Genomic DNA, 21,027 nt, shown 5'->3' on the forward strand with positions numbered 1-21,027 from the left:
TGTCTATAAATCCCGAAGAGTAGGGAATTTCCCAAACACGGGAGTTAGATGTTAAATAGCCCTCCTCCTCAAAAAAAGAAAAAAAAAAGTAACTTTTTTTTTTTTTTGCCTATCTCCTCACACGACTCAATTTTCTTTTTTTCCACTTGATTCTAAGATTCAGAGATAGGGACTGTGACTTCCTCTTCTTAGTAACCATAGTAGTTGGGGCCAGAAATAAGATATAGGGCTTGACTTTTTTAAATAAAGGAAATAATATAATTTTAAAAAGTGTGTTAAGAGACAATTCACTTCATAGAGGATTACATTTAAGAGACTGTCATAAAGGAAAAAAATAAGGTGGAAGGACTTGGTGACTTTGTGGAAACAGTGACCTTAAAATAACATGACAGCTGAGTTTTAAGACAGTAAAGACTGTGAATTCTTATGTGTTTTCCTTAACATTGCAATTGAGAAATAATTTACATACACTAAAATATACATTTAGCTTGAGGAAGCATTTAGCTTGGGAATTTGACAGTTGTACATTTTTTTATAATATCACAAAAAGAAAGAAAATAAATCTCTTCTGTACCCAGAAAATTTTCCCATGTCTTTTACCAGTCTTCTTATTCCCTCTCCTCACCTAATAAAACTTTCTTCTCATTACTATTTCTGTAGACAAAATTTGACAGTTTTTTTTTTTTTTTTTTTTTTTTTTTGAGACGGAGTCTCACTCTGTCACCCAGGCTGGAGTGCAGTGGCACAATCTCAGATCACTGCAACCCCTGCCTCCCAGGTTCAAGTTATTCTCCTGCCTCAGCCTCCTGAGTAGCTGGGATTACAGGCGTGTGCCACCATGCCTGGCTAAATTTTGTATTTTTAGTAGAGACAGGGTTTCGCCATGTTGGTCAGGCTGGTCTTGAATTCCTGACCTTGTGATCCATCCGCCTCAGCCTCCCAAAGTGCTAGGATTACAGGCATGAGCCACAGCGCCCAGCCAAAATTTGCCAGTGTTTTAAGACCTCATATAACTGGTATCATACAGTATATACCATTTTCTGTCTGAATTCATTAACCAGGCAAAATATTTTTAAGACTTTCTCATGATGTTCCATGTATCAATAGTTTGTTCTTTATTGATGAATAGTATATTCTATTATGTAATATGCCATAATTTATTTATCCTCCTATAAATAATAATTGACTTGTTTCCAGTTTGGGACTGTTAAGAATAAGGATATATATCCACATGTATTGTGGTGGATATATGTTTCCACTTATCTAGGAAAGGTAGATGTATGTTTAATTTTATAAGAAATTGTCAAACATTTTTTCCAAATGGTTGAACTATTTTATACTACCTCCAGAAGTGTACGAGAGTTCCGTTTCTTCCACATCCTTATCAACATTAGTGTGGTCAGTCTTTTCAATTTTAGAGATTCTTGTGGGTATGAAATGGTACCTCAATGTAGTCTTATTTTTTCATTCCCTAATTACTAATGATGCTGATCATTTTTCATTTGTCTATTGGCCTTTCCTTTATTTATTTTCTAAAGTGTGTATTTATGTCTTTTGCCATTTTAAGATGCCATTAATTTATTGTTAGTTGGTAAAAATGCTGTATATATTAATGAATCTTATTTTTAAATGTATTTCAGTCTGCTTGTTTCTTAATAATGTATTTTGATAGATTTTTGGTTTTGATAAAGTTTAGTTTATCATTTTATGATAAATGTTTTGGGGTCTTATTGAAGACATTTTTGCCTTCTTCAAAGTTCAAGGATATTTTTCTATATTTTGTTCTAGAAGCCTTATGATTCTGGTTTTCATGTTTAGGTGTATGATCGATCTTAAATTTAGTTTTGAGTATGGAGTGAGTTAGAGATTGAGGTTCATTTTTTAAAATAGTGGTATGTAGTTGTTTTAGCATAATTTGACTTTCCTCACATAAATGACTTGGTACTTTGGTTGAAATGAATGCTGAATTTTTTGTGTGAATACATACTATATGAATTTAATTTTCTGTTTCATTAGTACTAACTAATTTAAGTAGAATGGACAAACTAATCAGAGTTTGCATTTATTTTAGGAGAGATCAGAGTGGCCTTTGTGCTGTATAACAACTTGGGTCCTTATTTGTCCACGGAGAATGCCAGTATGAAGTTGGGAACGGAAGCTTTGTCCACAAATCATTCTGTTATTGTCAATTCTCCTGTTATTACGGCAGCAATAAACAAAGAGTTCAGTAACAAGGTTTATTTAGCTGATCCTGTGGTGTTTACTGTTAAACATATCAAGGTAAGAAAATGGCATATTAACTTGGTTGTTCATATTATCTATATTTTTATAACACTGAACATTAAGTGTATTAATTTTCTTTTAATATTTTTTCTGTTTGACATATAGCAGTTCATTATTTGTACAATATAGTGGTAATTTTTTTTTCAGAAATAAGATTTGGAGGAGAATCATCCTTGTATTTGTAAATATTTATGGTGAAAGCATTCATAGATGGATTTATAAATGCTTCTCCATAACTAAAAAGACCTAGTCCAAGTGTAGAGATCTAAAATACGGCCTGAAAATCATAGATAATATTGCAAAATTCTATTGTATTTGGGATTCATGTGAAATGAATAGATTTTTAGCTGCTCTTGCCACAAAAACAAGAAAACAACGGGTAACTACGTGAGATGATGGATATGTTAATTTGCTTCACTTTGGTTACCTTTCTACTATCTACAAGTATTTCATAACATTGTGTTGTATACCTTAAATATTCACAATACTATTTATGTTTTTTAAAGAAGAATAGGAGTACATTAACAGAACTAGACATGGTTCTATATTTGATATTTCAAGCAATTATGTCCATGTGAAGATATATTTTTGCATATATACAAAGATTGAGGTTGTAAATTCAACAAAGATTTCTAAAGATCATCCATTCAGATGTTGGTTGTTAAGAGCAATTAACCTCTTTATTTTGCAATGTGTATTAATTAGTGTGATTTTGAAACATTGATACTAGTATGTTGTTTTACTGTTAATTTTTTTTTTTTTTTTTTTTTTTTTTTTGAGACGGAGTCTAGCTCTGTTGCCCAGGCTGGAGTGCAGTGGCCGGATCTCAGCTCACTGCAAGCCCCGCCTCCCGGGTTCACGCCATTCTCCTGCCTCAGCCTCCCGAGTAGCTGGGAGTACAGGCGCCCGCCACCTCGCCCGGCTAATTTTTTTGTATTTTAGTAGAGACGGGGTTTCACCGTGTTAGCCAGGATGGTCTCCATCTCCTGAACTCGTGATCCGCCCGTCTCGGCCTCCCAAAGTGCTGGGATTACAGGCTTGAGCCACCGTGCCCGGCCGTTTTACTGTTAATTTAAAAAAATAGTGCACTCCTCTCTAGTCAGAGGGAACAAACAACAGCATATATTCAGTTTCCCTTAGAATTGATGAGGCCCATTCATGGAAACATTGGTAGACATCTCTAAAAAAAAGATAGAATATGAAGTTGTATTATATGTAAAGAAAATGCCAACTTAATTTACATGATCATAAAGTAGTTGTTGATTTTATGGACTTTTTTCCCCTTTAGCAGTCAGAGGAAAATTTCAACCCTAACTGTTCATTTTGGAGCTACTCCAAGCGTACAATGACAGGTTATTGGTCAACACAAGGCTGTCGGCTCCTGACAACAAATAAGACACATACTACATGCTCTTGTAACCACCTAACAAATTTTGCAGTACTGATGGCACATGTGGAAGTTAAGGTAAGATATATACCATACAATGAAAATGTTTTAGTACATAATATGATCACTAACTGTAAATAGTCCTAACTATATGGGCTATCATATTTCAATGTTTTTCTACTTTCGTAGTAATTCTATTAAGGAACTCTCGATGTTCAAACCATATCCTTGTGGATGATTCAAAGAACTTGTTATCTCTTTTCCTATTATCAATATAGCTCTTAAAATTGAAGTTTGCTTAATAAACTTCCCCTAGTCCCCCTGTTATTTTGTATAATAAATGTCAGACCATAACCTCACGAACGGGGTAAGATAGCACCCCAGGACCAAAGGCCAGTGGGGTTGGTTTAGAAAGGTGGGACTAGTGAGGTGGAAAAGTAAAGAGCTATGCATAGGTTAAATACAGTCAAACTGACTCTTGGGAAAGCAACCTTCAAGCACAATACCCAGAGAATGATAGTGCAAAGGACTTGGCATACCCTGACATAAGGAAATGGGTTCTGCCCATGCAAGAAGACATTACTCTAAGGAAAATTCCAGATGATAGATAGTTTCCAAAGTCAGAAACATGGCTGCATCAATTTCCTCCCAGTGTGACTAGCTTTCATATGGATAGAGGGTTGTCAGATGGAGTCTATGAGTTTGCAAGGGAAGGGAAGGTTGACAGGGTTTCAGGAGATCAACTCAAGCAGGATAACAGTAAAAGGTAGAAATGCAGTAACTATCAGATTTTAGGAGGCCTAGGCCAGGAAACAGAAAAAAACGCTAAGTAGGTCAGTGCATCAGTAGTAGGTAAGATTATTGCTAACACTGAGTAATATTAATACTTAACCTATAGAAATGTATGGGGTTGAAAACTTCAATTTTTATTTCAAGCAAGATACTTCATGGCCAGAGATGTTCGAGAATGCAAATATCTTGCTTCCCTCATCACAATAGTTAAGAACTGAGGCTGACTCAGATCCACATGTTGGATTCCACCAATTGTTATTAGTTGGAAGAAGGCTATTAATAGATTATATACATTATGTGGCATTAAAAATTTAATTTTTGAACTTTGAAACAAGATGCTCAACAAAAATAATACTTTTAAAATAAATATTGTATGTCTTAAACTAAATGGATAATGACATTTAAAATCTTAAAATAGGTTGGGCATGGTGGCTTATGCCTGTAATCCCAGCACTTTGGGAGGCCAAAGCGGGAGTATCACTCGAGGTTAGAAGTTCGAGACCAGGCTGACTGACATGGCAAAACCCCTCTCTACTAAAAATACAAAAATTAGCTAAGCGTTGATGCATGCTTGTAATCCCCCCTACTCAGGAGCCTGAAGCAGAAGGATCGCTTGAACGGGGGAGGCAGAGGTTGCAGTGAGCTGAGATTGCACCAGTGCACTCCAGCCTGGGAGACAGAGTGAGACTCTGTCTCAAATTAAAAAAAAAAAAAAAAAAAAAAAAAAAAAAAAAAAAAATCTTGAAATATAGCTTCTTGTTTTTTTAAAAATGTCTTTATAAGTTAAATACAATTTCATATGTATTAGTCTTTAAGATTATTAATCCTGTATAATATATACAAAATTCTTGTCTTTAGAACTAGCATTGGTATTTTGCTTTGGTAGGGAAAAGCACTTATAGCTTCAACACTTTATGCAAAAGTTAAAGCTTAGTTTTCACAGCTTTTTATATTATAATACCTCTGCTGTAATTATATGGTACATATTTCATTGTGAAAAGAAAATGAGTACTTAAAACCCTGGAATGGCTTTCACAAAGATTGAACATTCTTTCATACAATTCATTAAAATTTTTCACTATTTAACTAATACTACTTAGCTTTCAACTTTAGTAACTGGTAAATAGTATTTTCAAAACAATTGTCTTTACAAGTTCAATAAAATGTGAAATAACGTGTATTTTTAACCATACTGTTCAGTTCAGCACATATATGTTAGTGTAATAATATAAGATATGAACACTGGCTTCAAAAGTTTACAGGTTTTCTCTTTAGATGAGACAGAAAAAAAAACAGCTATATAGTTAATAAGGTAGTGATAAGAATGAAGTTTGAACAGTGTACTGTGGGAAAATTGAATAAGTATAATAAAAGTCTGGAGAAGTTCTTAGAGATTTAAAAGCTGTATATTAAGAGATTAATGGATTAGCCAGAAAAGTTGTGAAGACCATTTCAATCAGAGAAAACAGCAGGAGCGAAAACACAAAGATGTTATATACCATGCTGTGTAGAGCATGGTAAAAGAGTTTAGAATTTAATACACGATAAGTATAACAAGGCTAGTGTTTAAGTCAAAATAAAATATCTAAATTTAAGATTTGATTGGGGAAGCAAGAATTGCAGTTCAGGTATACATACAGACTGGATGGTCTTCCTTATGCCTGAAGAACAAAAAGAAAGTTGGAGATTTCATAAAAAGAAGAAGTGTTACATATTGTTTTCCCAGAAAGTTCATTGGCACTAGTCAAGTGTGGAGAGCTGGCAAGCTCTGATTGGTGAGTGACAGGCAATGGGTCTTGGAGTCAAAGGAGGTTGTTTCAGTAGCTATTGGGTAAAACTAGTTTCAGGTTACAACAGGCAGTTTCAGCATGCAGGCTTACAGTGAATTCCATTCTTGGAGCCATGTTTTGTGCCCTGAATGCTTTCTTCCCTGTCTTTTGCCTCTGTTTTAGTTGGTATGACAAGAATAACCCCATTCATATGACCATCTTTCATTGTAGTTAGAAACTGGAGGCGGACTGAAGAATTTAGTAGGACTGTGGCCATGAAGGGCATAATTTATTTATTTCCATCTCTGGTGCTTGAATCAGGACGATGTGGAAATTTAGATGGGCTTAACATCTGTAGTCTCGGAGTAGAAGTCTCAATATCCTACATGTCTAAATATTTACAAGTAATACATAAAGTTGGGAAAAATGAAATATAACCTGACTTAACAAAATATAGCTTTATAATAACCTAAGACACACAATCTGAACTTAGGATTCTCAGAATCCCCAGAGTTGTGCACCTGTACATGGCAGTGTCAGAAGAGCCGACTCCTGGCTCACAGTCAGTGGTTTAGCCAACCCCTTCAAAAGGAGGAGGCGTGGGGATGGGGGGGCTCTCTTTCCAGAGTCTCAGGGTATAACTGTGGTATGGATCTTAGCTGTGATTCCATGGGCAACTAAAAAATGATTGCCAGATCTCTAAACAATAATAGCACCAGTTTTGGAGAGGATGTGGAGAAATAGGAACACTTTTTACACTGTTGGTGGGACTATAAACTAGTTCAACCATTGTGGAAGACAGTGTGGTGATTCCTCAAGGATCTAGAAATAGAAATACCATTTGACCCAGCCATCCCGTTACTGGGTATATACCCAAAGGATTATAAATCATGCTGCTATAAAGACACATGCACACGTATGTTTATTGCGGCACTATTCACAATAGCAAAAACTTGGAACCAACCCAAATGTCCATCAGTGATAGACTGGATTAAGAAAATGTGGCACATATACACCATGGAATACTATGCAGCCATAAAAAAGGATGAGTTCATGTCTTTTGTAGGGACATGGAGGAAGCTGGAAACCATCATTCTGAGCAAATTATCGCAAGGACAGAAAACCAAACACCACATGTTCTCACTCATCGGTGGGAATTGAACAATGAGAACACTTGGACACAGGGTGGGGAACCTCACACACCAGGGCCTGTCATGGGGTGAGGGGAGGGGGGAGGGATAGCATTAGGAAATATACCTAATGTAAATGACGAGTTAATGGGTGCAGCACACCAACATGGCACATGTATACATACGTAACAAACCTGCACGTTGTGCACATGTACCCTAGAACTTAAAGTATAATAATAATAGTAAATATATGTATATAAAATAGAAAACTAAATTAGACTGGTTAAGGCTTCTTAAATAAAGCATAAAAATGACTGTTCCTATTTAAAAAAACAATAATAGCACCAGTTTATGTTGCAATTTTAGACAGATTATTCCCAATTCTTTGTGGATGATAGATGTCAAATGATTAGACTGGCTGGGCGCAGTGGCTCATGCATGTAATCCCAGTACTTCGGGAGTCTGAGGCTGCTGGATCAGTTGAGGTCAGGAGTTTGAGACCAGCCTGGCCAACATGGCAATCCATCTCTACTAAAAATACAAAAATTAGCTGGGCATAGTGGTGCATGCCTGTAGTCCCAGCTACTCAGGAGGCTGTGGTGGGAGGATCACTTGAGCTCAGGAAGCAGAGGTTGCAGTGAGCTGAGATCCACCACTGCAACTCCAGTTTGAGTGACCAAGCAAGACTGTGTCACAAACAAACAAACAAACAAAATGATTAGACTGGTTGTAGTGTGACAGTTATTTTAATAAGTCCTGGTAAAGTAAGGGATGTCTAGGGCATAGGCAAGGGCTGTTGTAGTAGTCATGAAGAGGATTTATATTTCAGATATACTAGGATACAAAATATAAATGGCTTACTACCTTGTTTATAGAGGTCAATAGAAGGGCTATACACATGTACATTGTCTTCTCCCTGCTATCAGTAAAAATAGGGAAAGTATTAATGTCCTTAACATTTTACAAAGTAAAAATGATGGCAGAATTATTAGCTACCTTATGTTATTGATCCAAATAATTTCATCCAAGCCAGGCATGGTGGCTTGCAGCCTGTAATCTCAGCACTTTGGGAGGCTGAGACGGGCGGATCACTTGAGCTCAGGAGTTCAAGACCAGCCCAGACAACACAGTGAAACCTCATCTCTATTTAAAAAACACAAAAATTAGCCAGGTGTGATGGCATGCCCTTGTAGTCCCAGCTACTTGGGAGGTTGAGGTGGGAGGATTGCTTGAGCCCAGGAGGTTGAGGCTGCAGTGAGCTGTCATTGTGCCACGGCACTATAGCCTGGGCAACAGAGTGAGACCCTGTCTCAGAACAAAACAATTTCGTCCAAAATTTTATTTGATTCAAATTTAGAGAGAGTTGGTGCAGGTATACCAGAGGGAGAGCAAATTCATGCTCAATTAGCAGCTTAAAAGTAAAATTATCTTAGCTGTGTCAGCACAGTTTAAATTTTGATGTTCGAAGGACTACAAACTCTATTTTGTCAGAGCATCAGAAATTGATCCATCTTAGCAAGACTGGCTATATATTCACAAGTGATAGATTTAAATCTGGATTGTATTACTCTGGCTCTGAAAGCCTACATTTTAGGTTAGGTTATAAACTCAGACTCAGAAAAATGAATCAAATTTGAGGCAGCAACAAAATATCATTTTATGCTCAGTTCATTGCCTAACAACCTTTCCCCAATCCATTGTATGACAGTCATGACTGTGACCACTATTGTGTGTCAACAAGAGATAAAATAAATGGAAATCAATATTTTCCTTTAGCAGTCAATCACAAAGCATGTGTGTCCTGGAATTCTTATATCATAATCTCTTGTGATTATCTGCGTCAGCCCCATTTGGATCTCACAACAAGATTTTGAAATGTTAGCCGTCAATGAAAAACAGAAGACAAGGAGACTGATCATCTCTAGAGTTTCAAAAAGAAACACACTAGCCAAACTTACCTAAGACTAATGTTTCAAACAGAACATTAATTTATTCATACACAGTGAGAAGTACAGCAGCCAGTTGGAACAGATATTTATGTCTTCTAGTTTTCAGTTTCTAACTCTACAAGAAAACCTGTAAAGGAAACAAAATTATCATTGGAGAACTTTGTTTGAGGAATTTGGAAAGAGTGCAGGAAGAGTTAGCTCAAAAATCTTGATAGCTATTGGCATCAAGCTATGGTATCCTGATGCATCTTTCTCCACTCCAGAGCTCTCCCAATACACTGAATTGCTTTTATTTGTCCTATGTGTTATTTCTGCTGTTCGGTCAACACTTTCTTTATTCTTTTATTCACATTTTTGATCACGTAAGTTAAGATAAACATCATGAAGATACTGACACGTTGCCTAATACACAGTAGGCTCTGAATAAATTTAACTTCCTCCTTCCTAGTTGTCAGATGTGTTACTGGATTCCAAGGACTCCAGTGCAAACTTAAGGCCCTCAGGAAACTCGTATTTTTAGAGAAGTGGTGATAGGGAAGAAGGGCACAGAAGAGAAACTGCAGCTAGAGTCATAGTTTTGATAAGAATTATAACCAAGGCCTACCCTGTGATTTAGAGACATAGGGGAAAATCATCTGTGTGAGCCAGGAGTCCTCAGAAAGGGCTTATCAAAGAAGTGTCCTGTTACGAAGATCAGATGTATTTCATGAGTTAATGTGTGGAGAATTTGAGTTGGCCTCTTCTTGCAACACCTTCTTCACTGTGCCGTGGGTACACCACTCCCTAGTTTCTTTCCTTTCTCAGCAACTTGTCCTTTTTAGCATATTTTGCTGTTTTCTCCTCATCTGCATGACCTCTTATTGCCATTCTGGTCCTGAGCATAATCCTAAATACCTGCTCTTCTCCCTCGGAGATGTCATGCAGTCGTATGGCTCTATACCTCATCTCATGACTCTCACATATTTCTATCTCCATTTTTAAATTCCAGACTCGGATTTCACCAGTGGCTTGATGTAACTACTTACACTTATCTAAAAGTGTCACAATCCTAGAGCTATATACTTATGATATTCTCTCATCTAAGTCTTCTCCATTTTAGTAAAAGACTACTTTGTTCCTTCAGATGCTCTGGTCCTAAAGCAGGCATCACTTTTGATTTGTTTATTTTCCTTCATACTGCACAGTCAATCCCATCAACACCTCCTGCCAGACCCAGAATCTGACCTCTTCTCAACATCATCTCTACCACCTAGGTTCAAACCTCTATCATCTCTCCTCTACTTGTTTGCTATAGCGCCTCAACTGCTGTTTCCTTCTTCGTTTCTCTTAATTTAATTTTCAACATAGTTGCCAGAGGGATACTTTTAAAATGTGAGTTAGATCATGTCACTCCTCAAATTTATTCCCAAAACCCTTTAAAATGCAAATCAGGCACTTCATACCTTTGATTCAATCTCTAATGACTCCTTATCTGAGTAAGAGAAAAATCTCAAATCTTGGCCCCCATTAGCATCTCTTGACATCCTCTCCTACCACTGTTCACCTTGCTCACCTGCTGTAGCCACTGGTTACAGTGGAAAGCCACTCCTTGCCTTTCCACAAACACATCAGATGTGTCCTAGTTAGACCTAAGTGTCTTTCTCTTCTCAACACTCCCCACCCCACCCCCGCAAAGATAGCACTTGCCAAGATTCCTCATCTCCTTCAAGTTTTTGCTCAAATATTACCTTCTCAATGAGGCTTTCCTTGTTCACCCTATTTAACATTTTAGATTACCCCATCTCCACAAAATATAGAAGGAGTAAGGCAAACCAGGTCCCTGGCCTCAGAGAATTTATAGTTTATCAAGGGAAGGTTGTGTCAAGGCTGATTGTTGACTAGGGTGCTCAGAGAGATTTCAGCTAGGTTCCCCTCAGGCAGACAAGAAAAGTAAATGGCATAATTCCAGCTGAACGTTGCTTAGAAAATTAAATACGAGGACTGAAACTTTTCTACCTTTTCACAAACATTATTTTTTTTTTCCTACAGAGTAGGGGATAGTGGGTTAGGGTGTTTTTTATTGTTTTTGTTTTCTTTCTAAAATTTTAAATTTTTCTTATTTTGATTATTTGTTCAAAACTTTTACTTTAGCACCAGAGGTCTGAATAAGAAAATACTGGGTAACTATTTTTCAGTGATCTAGTCCTTAGCTTTCAAACTAGACATTAGTAAAAACACTGTAAATATACTTTAAATTAGAGTTGCTGATTACTTGTACCTCAGATATGTTCTTCAAACTTTAGAACAAAATAACTTAAACAGATTAAACTACATAATAATGAATGCTTACTAAATTAATTAAGATACATGTAGTTTCATTCATTGTAGCTATCCCATATCAAAGATAAAATATACTTTGAAATGATTTTTCTTTAAGTACATGACAGTTAAATACAAAAACTAATTTAAACTAATTAGTGATGAATTTCTGCTGGGGGGAAGTCATTTCAATAAAGAAACACCTCTCAATTATTATTATTATTTATTTTACTTTAAGTTCCAAGATACATGTGCAGAATGTGCAGATTTGTTACATAGGTATATTTGTGCCATGGTAGTTTGCTGTACCTATTGACCTGTCATCTAAGTTCCCTCCCCTGGCCCCCCATCCTGCAACAGGGTCTGGTGTGTGTTGTTCCCCTCCCCGTGTCCACGTGTTCTCATTATTCAACTCCTACTTATGAGTGAGAACATGCAGTGTTGGGTTGTCTGTTTCTGTGTTAGTTTGCTGAGGATGATGTACTCCAGCTTCATCCATATCCCTGCAAAGGACATGACCTCATTCGTTTTTATGACTGCATAGTATTTCATGGTGTATATGTACCACATATTCTTTATCCAGTCTATCATTGGTGGGCAATTGGTTTGGTTCCATGACTTTGCTATTATAAATAGTGCTTCAGTAAACATGCATGTGCATGTATAGTAGAATGATTTATATTCCTTTGCCTATATACCCAGTAATGGGATTGCTGGGTCAAATAGTATTTCTGGCTCCAGATCCTTGAGGAATTACCATACTGCCTTCCACAATGGTTGAACTAATTTACATTCCCACCAATAGTGTAAAAGTGTTCCTGTTGCTCCACAGCCTTGCCAGCATCTCTGTTGTTTCTTGACTTTTTAATAATTGCCATTCTGACTGGCATGAGATGGTATCTCGTTGTGGTTTTAATTTGTATTTCTCTAATGATCAGTGATGTTGAACTTTTTTTCCTATGTTTGTTGGCTGCGTAAATGTCTTCTTGGGAGAAACGTCTGTTCATATTCTTTACCCACTTTTGGATGGGGTTGTTTGTTTTTTATTCTTGTAAATTTGTTTAAGTTCCATGTAAATTCTGCACATTAGACTCTTGTCAGTTGGGTAGACTGCAAATTTTTTCTCCTAATCTGTAGGTCACCTGTTCATGCTGATGATTGTTTCTTTTGCTGTGCAGAAGCTCTTTGTTTTAATTAAATCCCATTTGTCAACTGTGGCTTTTGTTGCAATTGCTTTTGGTGTTTTCATCATGAAGTCTTTGCCCATGCTTGTGTCCCAAATGGTATTGCCTAGGTTTTTTTCTGGGGTTTTTATGGTTTTGGGTTTTATGTTTAAGTCTTTAATCCATCTTGAGTTAATTTTTGTATAAGGTGTAAGGAAGGGATCCAGTCTCAGTTTTCTGCATATGCCTAGTCAGTTTTCCCAGCACCATTTATTGAATAGGAGATCCTTTCCCCATTGCTTGTTTTTGTCAGGTTTGTCAAAGGTCAGAAGGTTGTAGATGTGTGGTGGTATTTCTGAGGTCTCTGTTTTGTTCCATTGGTCTATATGTCTGTTTTGGTACCAGTACCATGCTTTTTTGGTTACTATAGTCTTTTAGTATAGTTTCAAGTCAGGTAGCATGATGCCTCCAGCTTCGTTCTTTTTGCTTAGGATTGTCTTGGCTATACGGGGTCTTCTTTGGTTCCATATGAAAGTAGTTTTTTTCTAATTCTGTGAAGAAAGTCAATGGTAGTTTGATGGGAATATCATTGAATCTATAGATTACTTTGGGCACTATGATCATTTTCACAATATTGATTTGTCCTATCCATGAAGATGGGATGTTTTTCCATTTGTTTACGTCCTCTCTTATTTCCTTGAGCAGTGATTTGTAGTTCTCCTTGAAAACATCCTTCACATCCCTTGTTAGCTATTTTCTTAGGTATTTTATTCTCTGTGTAGTGATTTTGAATGCGAGTCCATTCATGATTTGGCTGTCTGCTTGTCTGTTGTTGGTGTAAAGGAATGCTTGTCATTTTATACCTCTCAATTATTAGAGTTGGCTATGTGAGAACTTTTATATAAAAGAGTAATTACGCCTGGCCATCTCAAAGTCCATAAATAAGCATAGCCAAATTATAAGTAATCTCTCTATATAAAAGAGGATTACTTATTAATTTAATGGTGCATTTTTTTCTCTTTTGGTTTTTTATTTATTTTATTTATTTATTTATTTTTATTTATGACAGAGTTTTACTCTTGTTGCCCAGGCTGGAGGTTACATTTATATAGTAGTTTACAATTTGGAATTGACAAAGACCTTAGGAAAAACTAAATTTTTTGTGTGTGTGCAAGGACACTACTGTTGATACAAGGAAAACTAGTTAAAGCTTTGTTTTGATTATTTCTGAAATATTTACATTTATGAAAAATATACCTAATTACAATTTGAAAAATGGTGAAGCTTTTAGTTAGTCAAATGTAAAATTATCCTATAGCATCTTTTTATTTCATTTTCTTTCCTTCATACATGCTTTTTGCCAATTAAACAGACTCTGCCTCTTGCTTTCTATAAAAAAAATATTGTTTTTAATGTTTCACAAATGTTACTAATTTCTAATCTGTGTGTTCAGAAATTGCTGCAGTTGTGCAAATTTAAAGATTTGGAGCTGTGCTTGTCACATAATGAGTATTCAGTAAAAGTTAACTTTCTTTTCACGTATTTCTAAAATACTTTGTGTACCTCTCATCATTTTATATTATAATCATCTCTTGAAACGTATTTGTCTTCTCTAGACTGTGACTTCCTCCTATTAGGGAATGTCTTTTCTTCTTGTTTGCAACCTCAGTGCCTTGTATGGTATATAAAATAATCTTTTTTGACTAAGTGGACAGAATTCATTGAAAGAAAAACCATGTTATATGGTATAAGACCTCTTAAATATCCAAAAAGTGTCTTGTTTTGCTTTGTCTTCATTCTTGTTTCTAATTGATTGTAAGTTTATTAATGCTGATGTTGTAAGGGTTTTTTGTTTCTTTCTTTCTTTCTTTCATTAGAAACCACAAAACCAACTGCTATGAAGAATTGTGTTAGTTCATTTTCACACTGCTATAAAGAATAACTGAGACTGGGTAATTTATGAAGGAAAGAGATTTAATTGACTCACAGTTTCACATGCCTGGGGAGGCCTCAGGAAACTTATAATCATGGCAGAAGGTGAAGGGAAAGCAGGCAGTTTCTTCACAAAGTGGCAAGAGAGAGAGAGAAAAAGCAGGAAAAACTGCCACTTTTAAACTATCACATCTCATGAGAACTCGTCACTATCACAAAACAGTGTAGGGGAACCACCCCCAGGATCCAATCACTTCCCACCTGGTCACTCCCTCCCCACATGGGGCTTCCAATTCAAGATGAGATTTGGGTGGGAACACAGAGCCAAATTATATCAGTGTTATCTCTGAATTCCCAATTATGCTAACATCCAAAGGTGAGAAGAGCCTGTCTCATCTACTTGTAACTTTTCTGAATTGCTACCATAAACCTCAAGGTGGCAACACAGCTGGTTAACTACTGAATTCCCCCTGCTTCTACTGTCTAAGGAAACATTTGATTGTCTTCTCCTTTAGACACAAAAGTAACCATTACAAAATTTAGGTAATGTAATTGTATACTTAACTGAGATATAGTATTTATGATATTTTAAAACTTTCCATTATTGGGAATTGCAGATTTCTCTGTTGTTTAGAAGAATGTTAAAAAACTAAATCCAAATGTCTCTTCATCTCTTAGTAGTAATTCTCTTTTGTAACCCCCTTTGTGGAGGGAATACTTTAATTTACAGGAGCATAAGTTTCAAAGTAATTATATTAACATTTCTACTGTGGTTTTGTAGAGCACTGTAAAAATGCCTCAGAAAATGGTCTTATAATTTATACTACTAGCTCTTTTCTCTAGTCAAATTATAATTCTTTGGAGATAATACAAAAAGTCTGCCTACTCTCTCCTGTCAATTCAACTTGTCATTGATTTTTATTATCTTTAAAATGCTTCACTTTCTTTAGTTTGATGATTGTATTTTTTTTAAAGCTTACTATTATCACCCCATCCCAACTTCACCTATTCCAAGTATAGAACTTGATTTGTTGTTTGAAGCCATTGTATTTCTTTCTAAATGTAGAATTGATTGAAAACAGTCACAGGTTGGAACATTTTAATTCCATACCATGGATTCTGTGTGTTGAATATTTTATGGCTAAACTTTTTCTAGGCTAGAAGAAAACACTAGGTAATTTAACATTGTAAGGCTCTACAGTTGAACATGAAAGTACTTGTTTTTCAAAAAGAATATTTTTACTTTTTAACGTCCAAAAAGAAAGTTACTTTAAAAATGTAAGAAATTAATTTTATTATTAGAAAACAAAATATTGAATTTATGATGCTAAAAGTTGCACAATCCTATTCCTAGTTCTTACACTCATTTTGTATTTTGCTGTCTATAGTATGGTGGGATTTAGGTGGAGGTGGATATTAAAAATCATAGCTAATACTTTAGTATAATACTTTAGTATAAATAGTACCTTAAGTAATGTATTTATTTAAGGAAAAACTATATAATTTGTATGTTGAGTACCTCCAAATACAGAAAATTTCTTGAAAAGAAACTGGTTTCAAAAACGTAAGATTTTATTATATTATCTTGAATATTAACTTTATCCAAAAGCTAACCTTTTAGAACCAAGAATTTTTTGGTGCTTTCTCACTGAACACACTTGTCATAATATATCTCCTTCATACACTTATTCAAATTTGAAATTATTTATTTGCTAGTATGCTGTTTTATTGTTTACTTCCTCCTCTTGTGTCCAAGTTCAGTATTAGGAGCAGAGTCCTGAAGGAAGTGAGAGAGTAGGCCTTGAAGATCACCTGGGGAAAGAAAGACTCTTCCAGGCAGAAGGAACAAAAACAAGTCCCTGAACCAGGATGATTTTGATATGTTTGAGGAGCTGCAGGGAGAACAGTATGGTTGGAGTGGAAAAAGTATGAGAGAGAGTATGTTAGCAGAACAGGCTGCAGGGTCTAGAACAGAAGACTTTGTACGACATAGGAAGGACTCTAGGTTTGGGTTTTACTCTGAGCACTCTGGAAAGCCACAGGAGAGTTTTGAGCAGAGGAGCAGCATGGCCTGTTTTATAAATATGTAATATATAGAATGTTTTACATTTACCAGTTTTATATTGACTAAAAAGGAAACTTCAGCCATGCCCATGTGCAGATCCTAAATGATGCAATGATGTACATACTTCCTAAAAGTATGGATTAGTTTTTTTGTTTGTTTGTTTGTTTGTTTGTTTTTGAGACGGAGTCTGGCTCTGTCACCCAGACTGGAGTGCAATGGCGCAATCTCGGCTCACTGCAAGCTCCGCCTCCTGGGTTCAAGCGATTCTCCTGCCTCAGCCTCCCGAGTAGCTGGGACTACAGGAGTGCGCCATCACGCCCAGCTAATTTTTGTATTTTTAGTAGAGATGGAGTTTCACCATTTTGGCCAGGATGGTTTCGATCTCTTGACCTCATGATCTGCCCACCTCGGCCTCCCAAAGTGCTGGGATTACAGGCATAAGCCACCACACCCAGCCTAGTTTTTACATTAAAATAAATCTGTATTTTGCAATATAGGTCTGTACGTCTAACCCCTCTAAATTTTGAGATCAGTTAGCATGTTTACTCAGGCTTCCTATGTATCTAGAGCTAGTTCTTAACCATTTATAATTGTCTAGAACTAGATATTAACCATTTATAAGAGTTGGTTACATTTTTGCCCAGGCTACCAAGAAACAACAAATCCCTTTTACTTAAAAAAAGATAGCTGCCACCTTCCTCGTCCACTCGCTTTCGCTCCTTCTGTGCCAGACACTTGCAAACACTGATGTTTTAATTCCCCAGGTTGTAGAGAGTATTTAGAACTATATTTCACTTGCATACAATCGGCAGAAAAAGGGCATTTCAAAATATGAATGAGTATAATGGGAGAATTTTCTTCCTACCATCATAGCTCCTGGGACATCAACCTTAACTCTAATTCTCTTTTGTTCATTTCCTGTTACAAAACAGGAAAAGGAGAACGCTGCCTTCCATACCACTTTCTCCCATCTAGAGTGGACCACCAATTATCTAAAACCTCTTTTACTTCATTTCTGATGAAATTGTTCTGAATAGGAAAAATCATTGGAGGAAGAAGAGTAAAGGGTCTATGTATTTTCCCCATTACTTATCTCTGTGAAGGGCAGGGAGGAAAAAAAGAAGAAAGAGAATCTACCTAGAGATAATGAGAAAGATAGTGTTTCTATTTGAGGAGGGGAATTGACACCAACTTGTTGTATATCTTCTTAAATTAATGAAAGAAAAAGATAACGTCTAAAATTATTTGTAGAAAGAGAGCGTTATGGACTTGAAGAAAACCCATTGAAATCATTTTATTTTTTTTTCTCCACTCCTTTACAGAACTTTTATAGAAAAGGTGAAAGAATGATACAATAAATATTCATATACCCCTTTTTTCTGAATTCATATCTATTTGACACAGTTGGCTTTCTGTATATGTTGTGCATGTGTGTATATTTTGCTGTTATTATTTGACTTTTTGAAAGTAAATTGTGCAGCCTGGGCAACACAGTGAAACCCCGTCTCCATTAAAATACAAAAAATTAGACAGGCATGATGGTATGGGCCTATGGTGGTATGGGCTTATAGTCTCAGCTACTCAGGAGGCTGAGGCAGGAGAATTGCTTGAACCTGGGAGGCAGAATTTGCAGTGAGCCAAGATTGCACCACTGCACTCCAGCCTGGGTAACAGAACAAGCCTCCATCTCAAAAAAAAATAATAATAATAATAATAAAAGAAATAAAAATAGAAAAATAGAATGTAAATTACTGATATTATATTACCTAACTCCTAAAATTTCAAGCAATTATATTTTAAGAACATTATTGTTAACACAAACAAGGTATTTAACATTGATACAATACTATCATCTACTATATAATCCACAAAAAAATTTTTCCCAGTTGTCCCAATAGAGTCATTGTTTTTTCAAGTAGGACCCAACCAAAGATCATACATTGCCTTCATTTGCCTTGTTGCTAATCTTCTTTTATGTCTTTCTACCTGTTTTTCTCTTTCATAAGAATGACATTTTATAAAGTCCAGGTCAGTTGACCTATAGAATGTTCCACAGTCACAACCTTTCTTATTTTTTTCCCTCATGATTAGATTTGGGTAAAACATTTTTGTCAGGAGCACCATGTAGTAAATGCTGTATCCTTTCCGTTGCATCAAGAGGTCCAGTTACTATCAATTTAGTCATTTGTATTACTGAATTGGATCACTTAGTTAAAAAGTGACATTGTACAGAAACATTGAACTTTTTGTAATTAAGAGAAATCTGTGGGAACGTATTTGGAAACTTTGTTCTATTAATCTTAATTTTTTAAATTTATAATGTGCTCAATCCATCCTTTATTGTTCCCCAAATAGTTGAGTACCATCTTGGTGACGAGCAAAGCTTACAGTTTATTTAGTAATACAGACAACTGATCAACAAAATCAGCATCTTGTGAGAAATGTGTTGTAGTTCTCACAACTATAGAGGATTCTGTGGAAACACATGGGAATGAGCTTTACCTGGACCTTGAAGAGTCAGGGAAGACACCCTAGAGGAAGTGACATCACTTCCTAGGACAGTTAATTTAAGCAAAGCGAGAGACACAATTATGATAGCATGATATAAGGCTGTATTTTTTGTTTGTTTGTTTTGCTATATATATTTTTTCAATACATTTTATATTATTTAATAACATGCTTCGTTTGAATTTTTTTCTGGATTATAGCAGAATTTTTTTTTTTCTTTTACTATGACAATTTTTTTTTCTTTCCAACTTTTATTTTAGGTTCAGGGGGTGCATGTGCAGGTTTGTTACATGGATAAATTGCATGTCACAGGGTCTTAGTGTACGGATAATTTTGTCTCCCAGATTATCAACAGAGTACCTGATAGGTAGTTATTCAATCCTCACCCCTCTCCCATCCTACCCTCAAGAAGGCCCTTGTGTCCATTGTTCTCTTTTTTGTGTTTATGTGTACGCAGTATTTATCTCCCACTTATAAGAGAGAGCATGCATTGTTTCGTTTTCTCTTCCTGCATTAAGTCTCTTAGAATAATGGCCTCCAATTCCATCCATGTTGCTGCAAAGGACGTGATTTTATTCTTTTTATGGCTGCATAGTATTTTATAGCGTATATGTACCACATTTTTATTTTTCCGGTCCACCATTAATGGGCATTTAGGTTGATTCCATGTATTTGCTATTATGAATCGTGGACAATATAACTTTTAAGCAGAAAGAATCCCGTGATCCTCCCATGCACAGCTTGGATCCTCACACTTGAAATATTTAGATTCTATTTCATCTTCAGCAAATAAGATTGGCTAAAAATAGCAACTAGAGGTCCATCTGCAATTCTAGTGAGAAACGTTTTGTAAGAAAAAAAAGTAATCGAGTACATAAGGGATCCTAAATGTGGACACTGGATGAAGACTTCAACTCTCAGCGTGTCTCAAGACCTTTCCTAATAAGGATGAACATCATTCCTTTAATGTCTACATAGATGACCTCATTTTAATCCATAGCATCACAAAAGATATTGTCATCACAATTCTTTATTTTCCAAGTTTATAATTCAGGAAAGTAGAAATAAGAATTAAAAATCAGGAGGCCTAGGTTTCTGATTCCAGTGTTTTAAGTAATTCCATTTTGTTCTTAGGCAAATCATCTGAACTTCCTGTTCCCATTATTAATTGATCAAATATGACTAACACAATTTTTTCTAACAGTCTGTCAATTATTTTAGGAATTGAATAACAAAATCTATAAGAATCATATTGAGAATTATAAAGTTTTCTGGAAATATGATTTTTAATTCACTGTTTAACTATTCTCAAAGCCTTTAAAGCTCTTCATCCTGGATGTAGTTAACTCTCAAGGCACAAACACATGATTGAGATTCTAATAAAAAAAATGATTTTATCTACATTTAATCAGGTAAACTTTTCCTGAAAGAGAAATGTTTAGGCCAGTGCTTTGCCTTGGGTTTAGAAGTGACAGACTCTTTTTTTTTTTTTTCATAATGAAATTATCTAATAATAGCTTTGTGGCAAGATATAACTACATATAACTTCCCAACTCTTTCAAATGTTGGTTGTATGAACATTGGGAATTCCCACAATATCAGTATCACTGAATTTAGTTTTAAGTACAATCATAAATCAGTACTAAAAATAAATAATCTTTTTTATTGATTCGGTTTCTTCTTCATTAGTGAAATGATTTTAGCATTGTTTAACTGAAGGAATTATTATTTAAAAATAATTTAAATATAAT

At 35.6% G+C, this 21,027-nt stretch overlaps 1 protein-coding gene across 50 annotated transcripts in view; it reads left to right on the top strand.

The window, feature by feature from the left end:
* Nucleotides 1-21,027, top strand: part of ADGRL3 (adhesion G protein-coupled receptor L3) — an 873,550-nt gene that overhangs the window by 736,897 nt on the left and 115,626 nt on the right. For all 50 annotated transcript variants that reach the window (XM_050789802.1, XM_050789801.1, XM_050789811.1 and 47 more), the window contains 2 exons: nt 2,072-2,280; nt 3,572-3,748. In XM_050789802.1, coding sequence (XP_050645759.1) covers nt 2,072-2,280; nt 3,572-3,748 — 386 coding nt within the window. The remainder of the gene's footprint in view (nt 1-2,071; nt 2,281-3,571; nt 3,749-21,027) is intronic.

The sequence above is a fragment of the Macaca thibetana genome, chromosome 5, assembly GCF_024542745.1.
Source record: "Macaca thibetana thibetana isolate TM-01 chromosome 5, ASM2454274v1, whole genome shotgun sequence".
Taxonomy (NCBI): Eukaryota; Metazoa; Chordata; class Mammalia; order Primates; family Cercopithecidae; genus Macaca; species Macaca thibetana.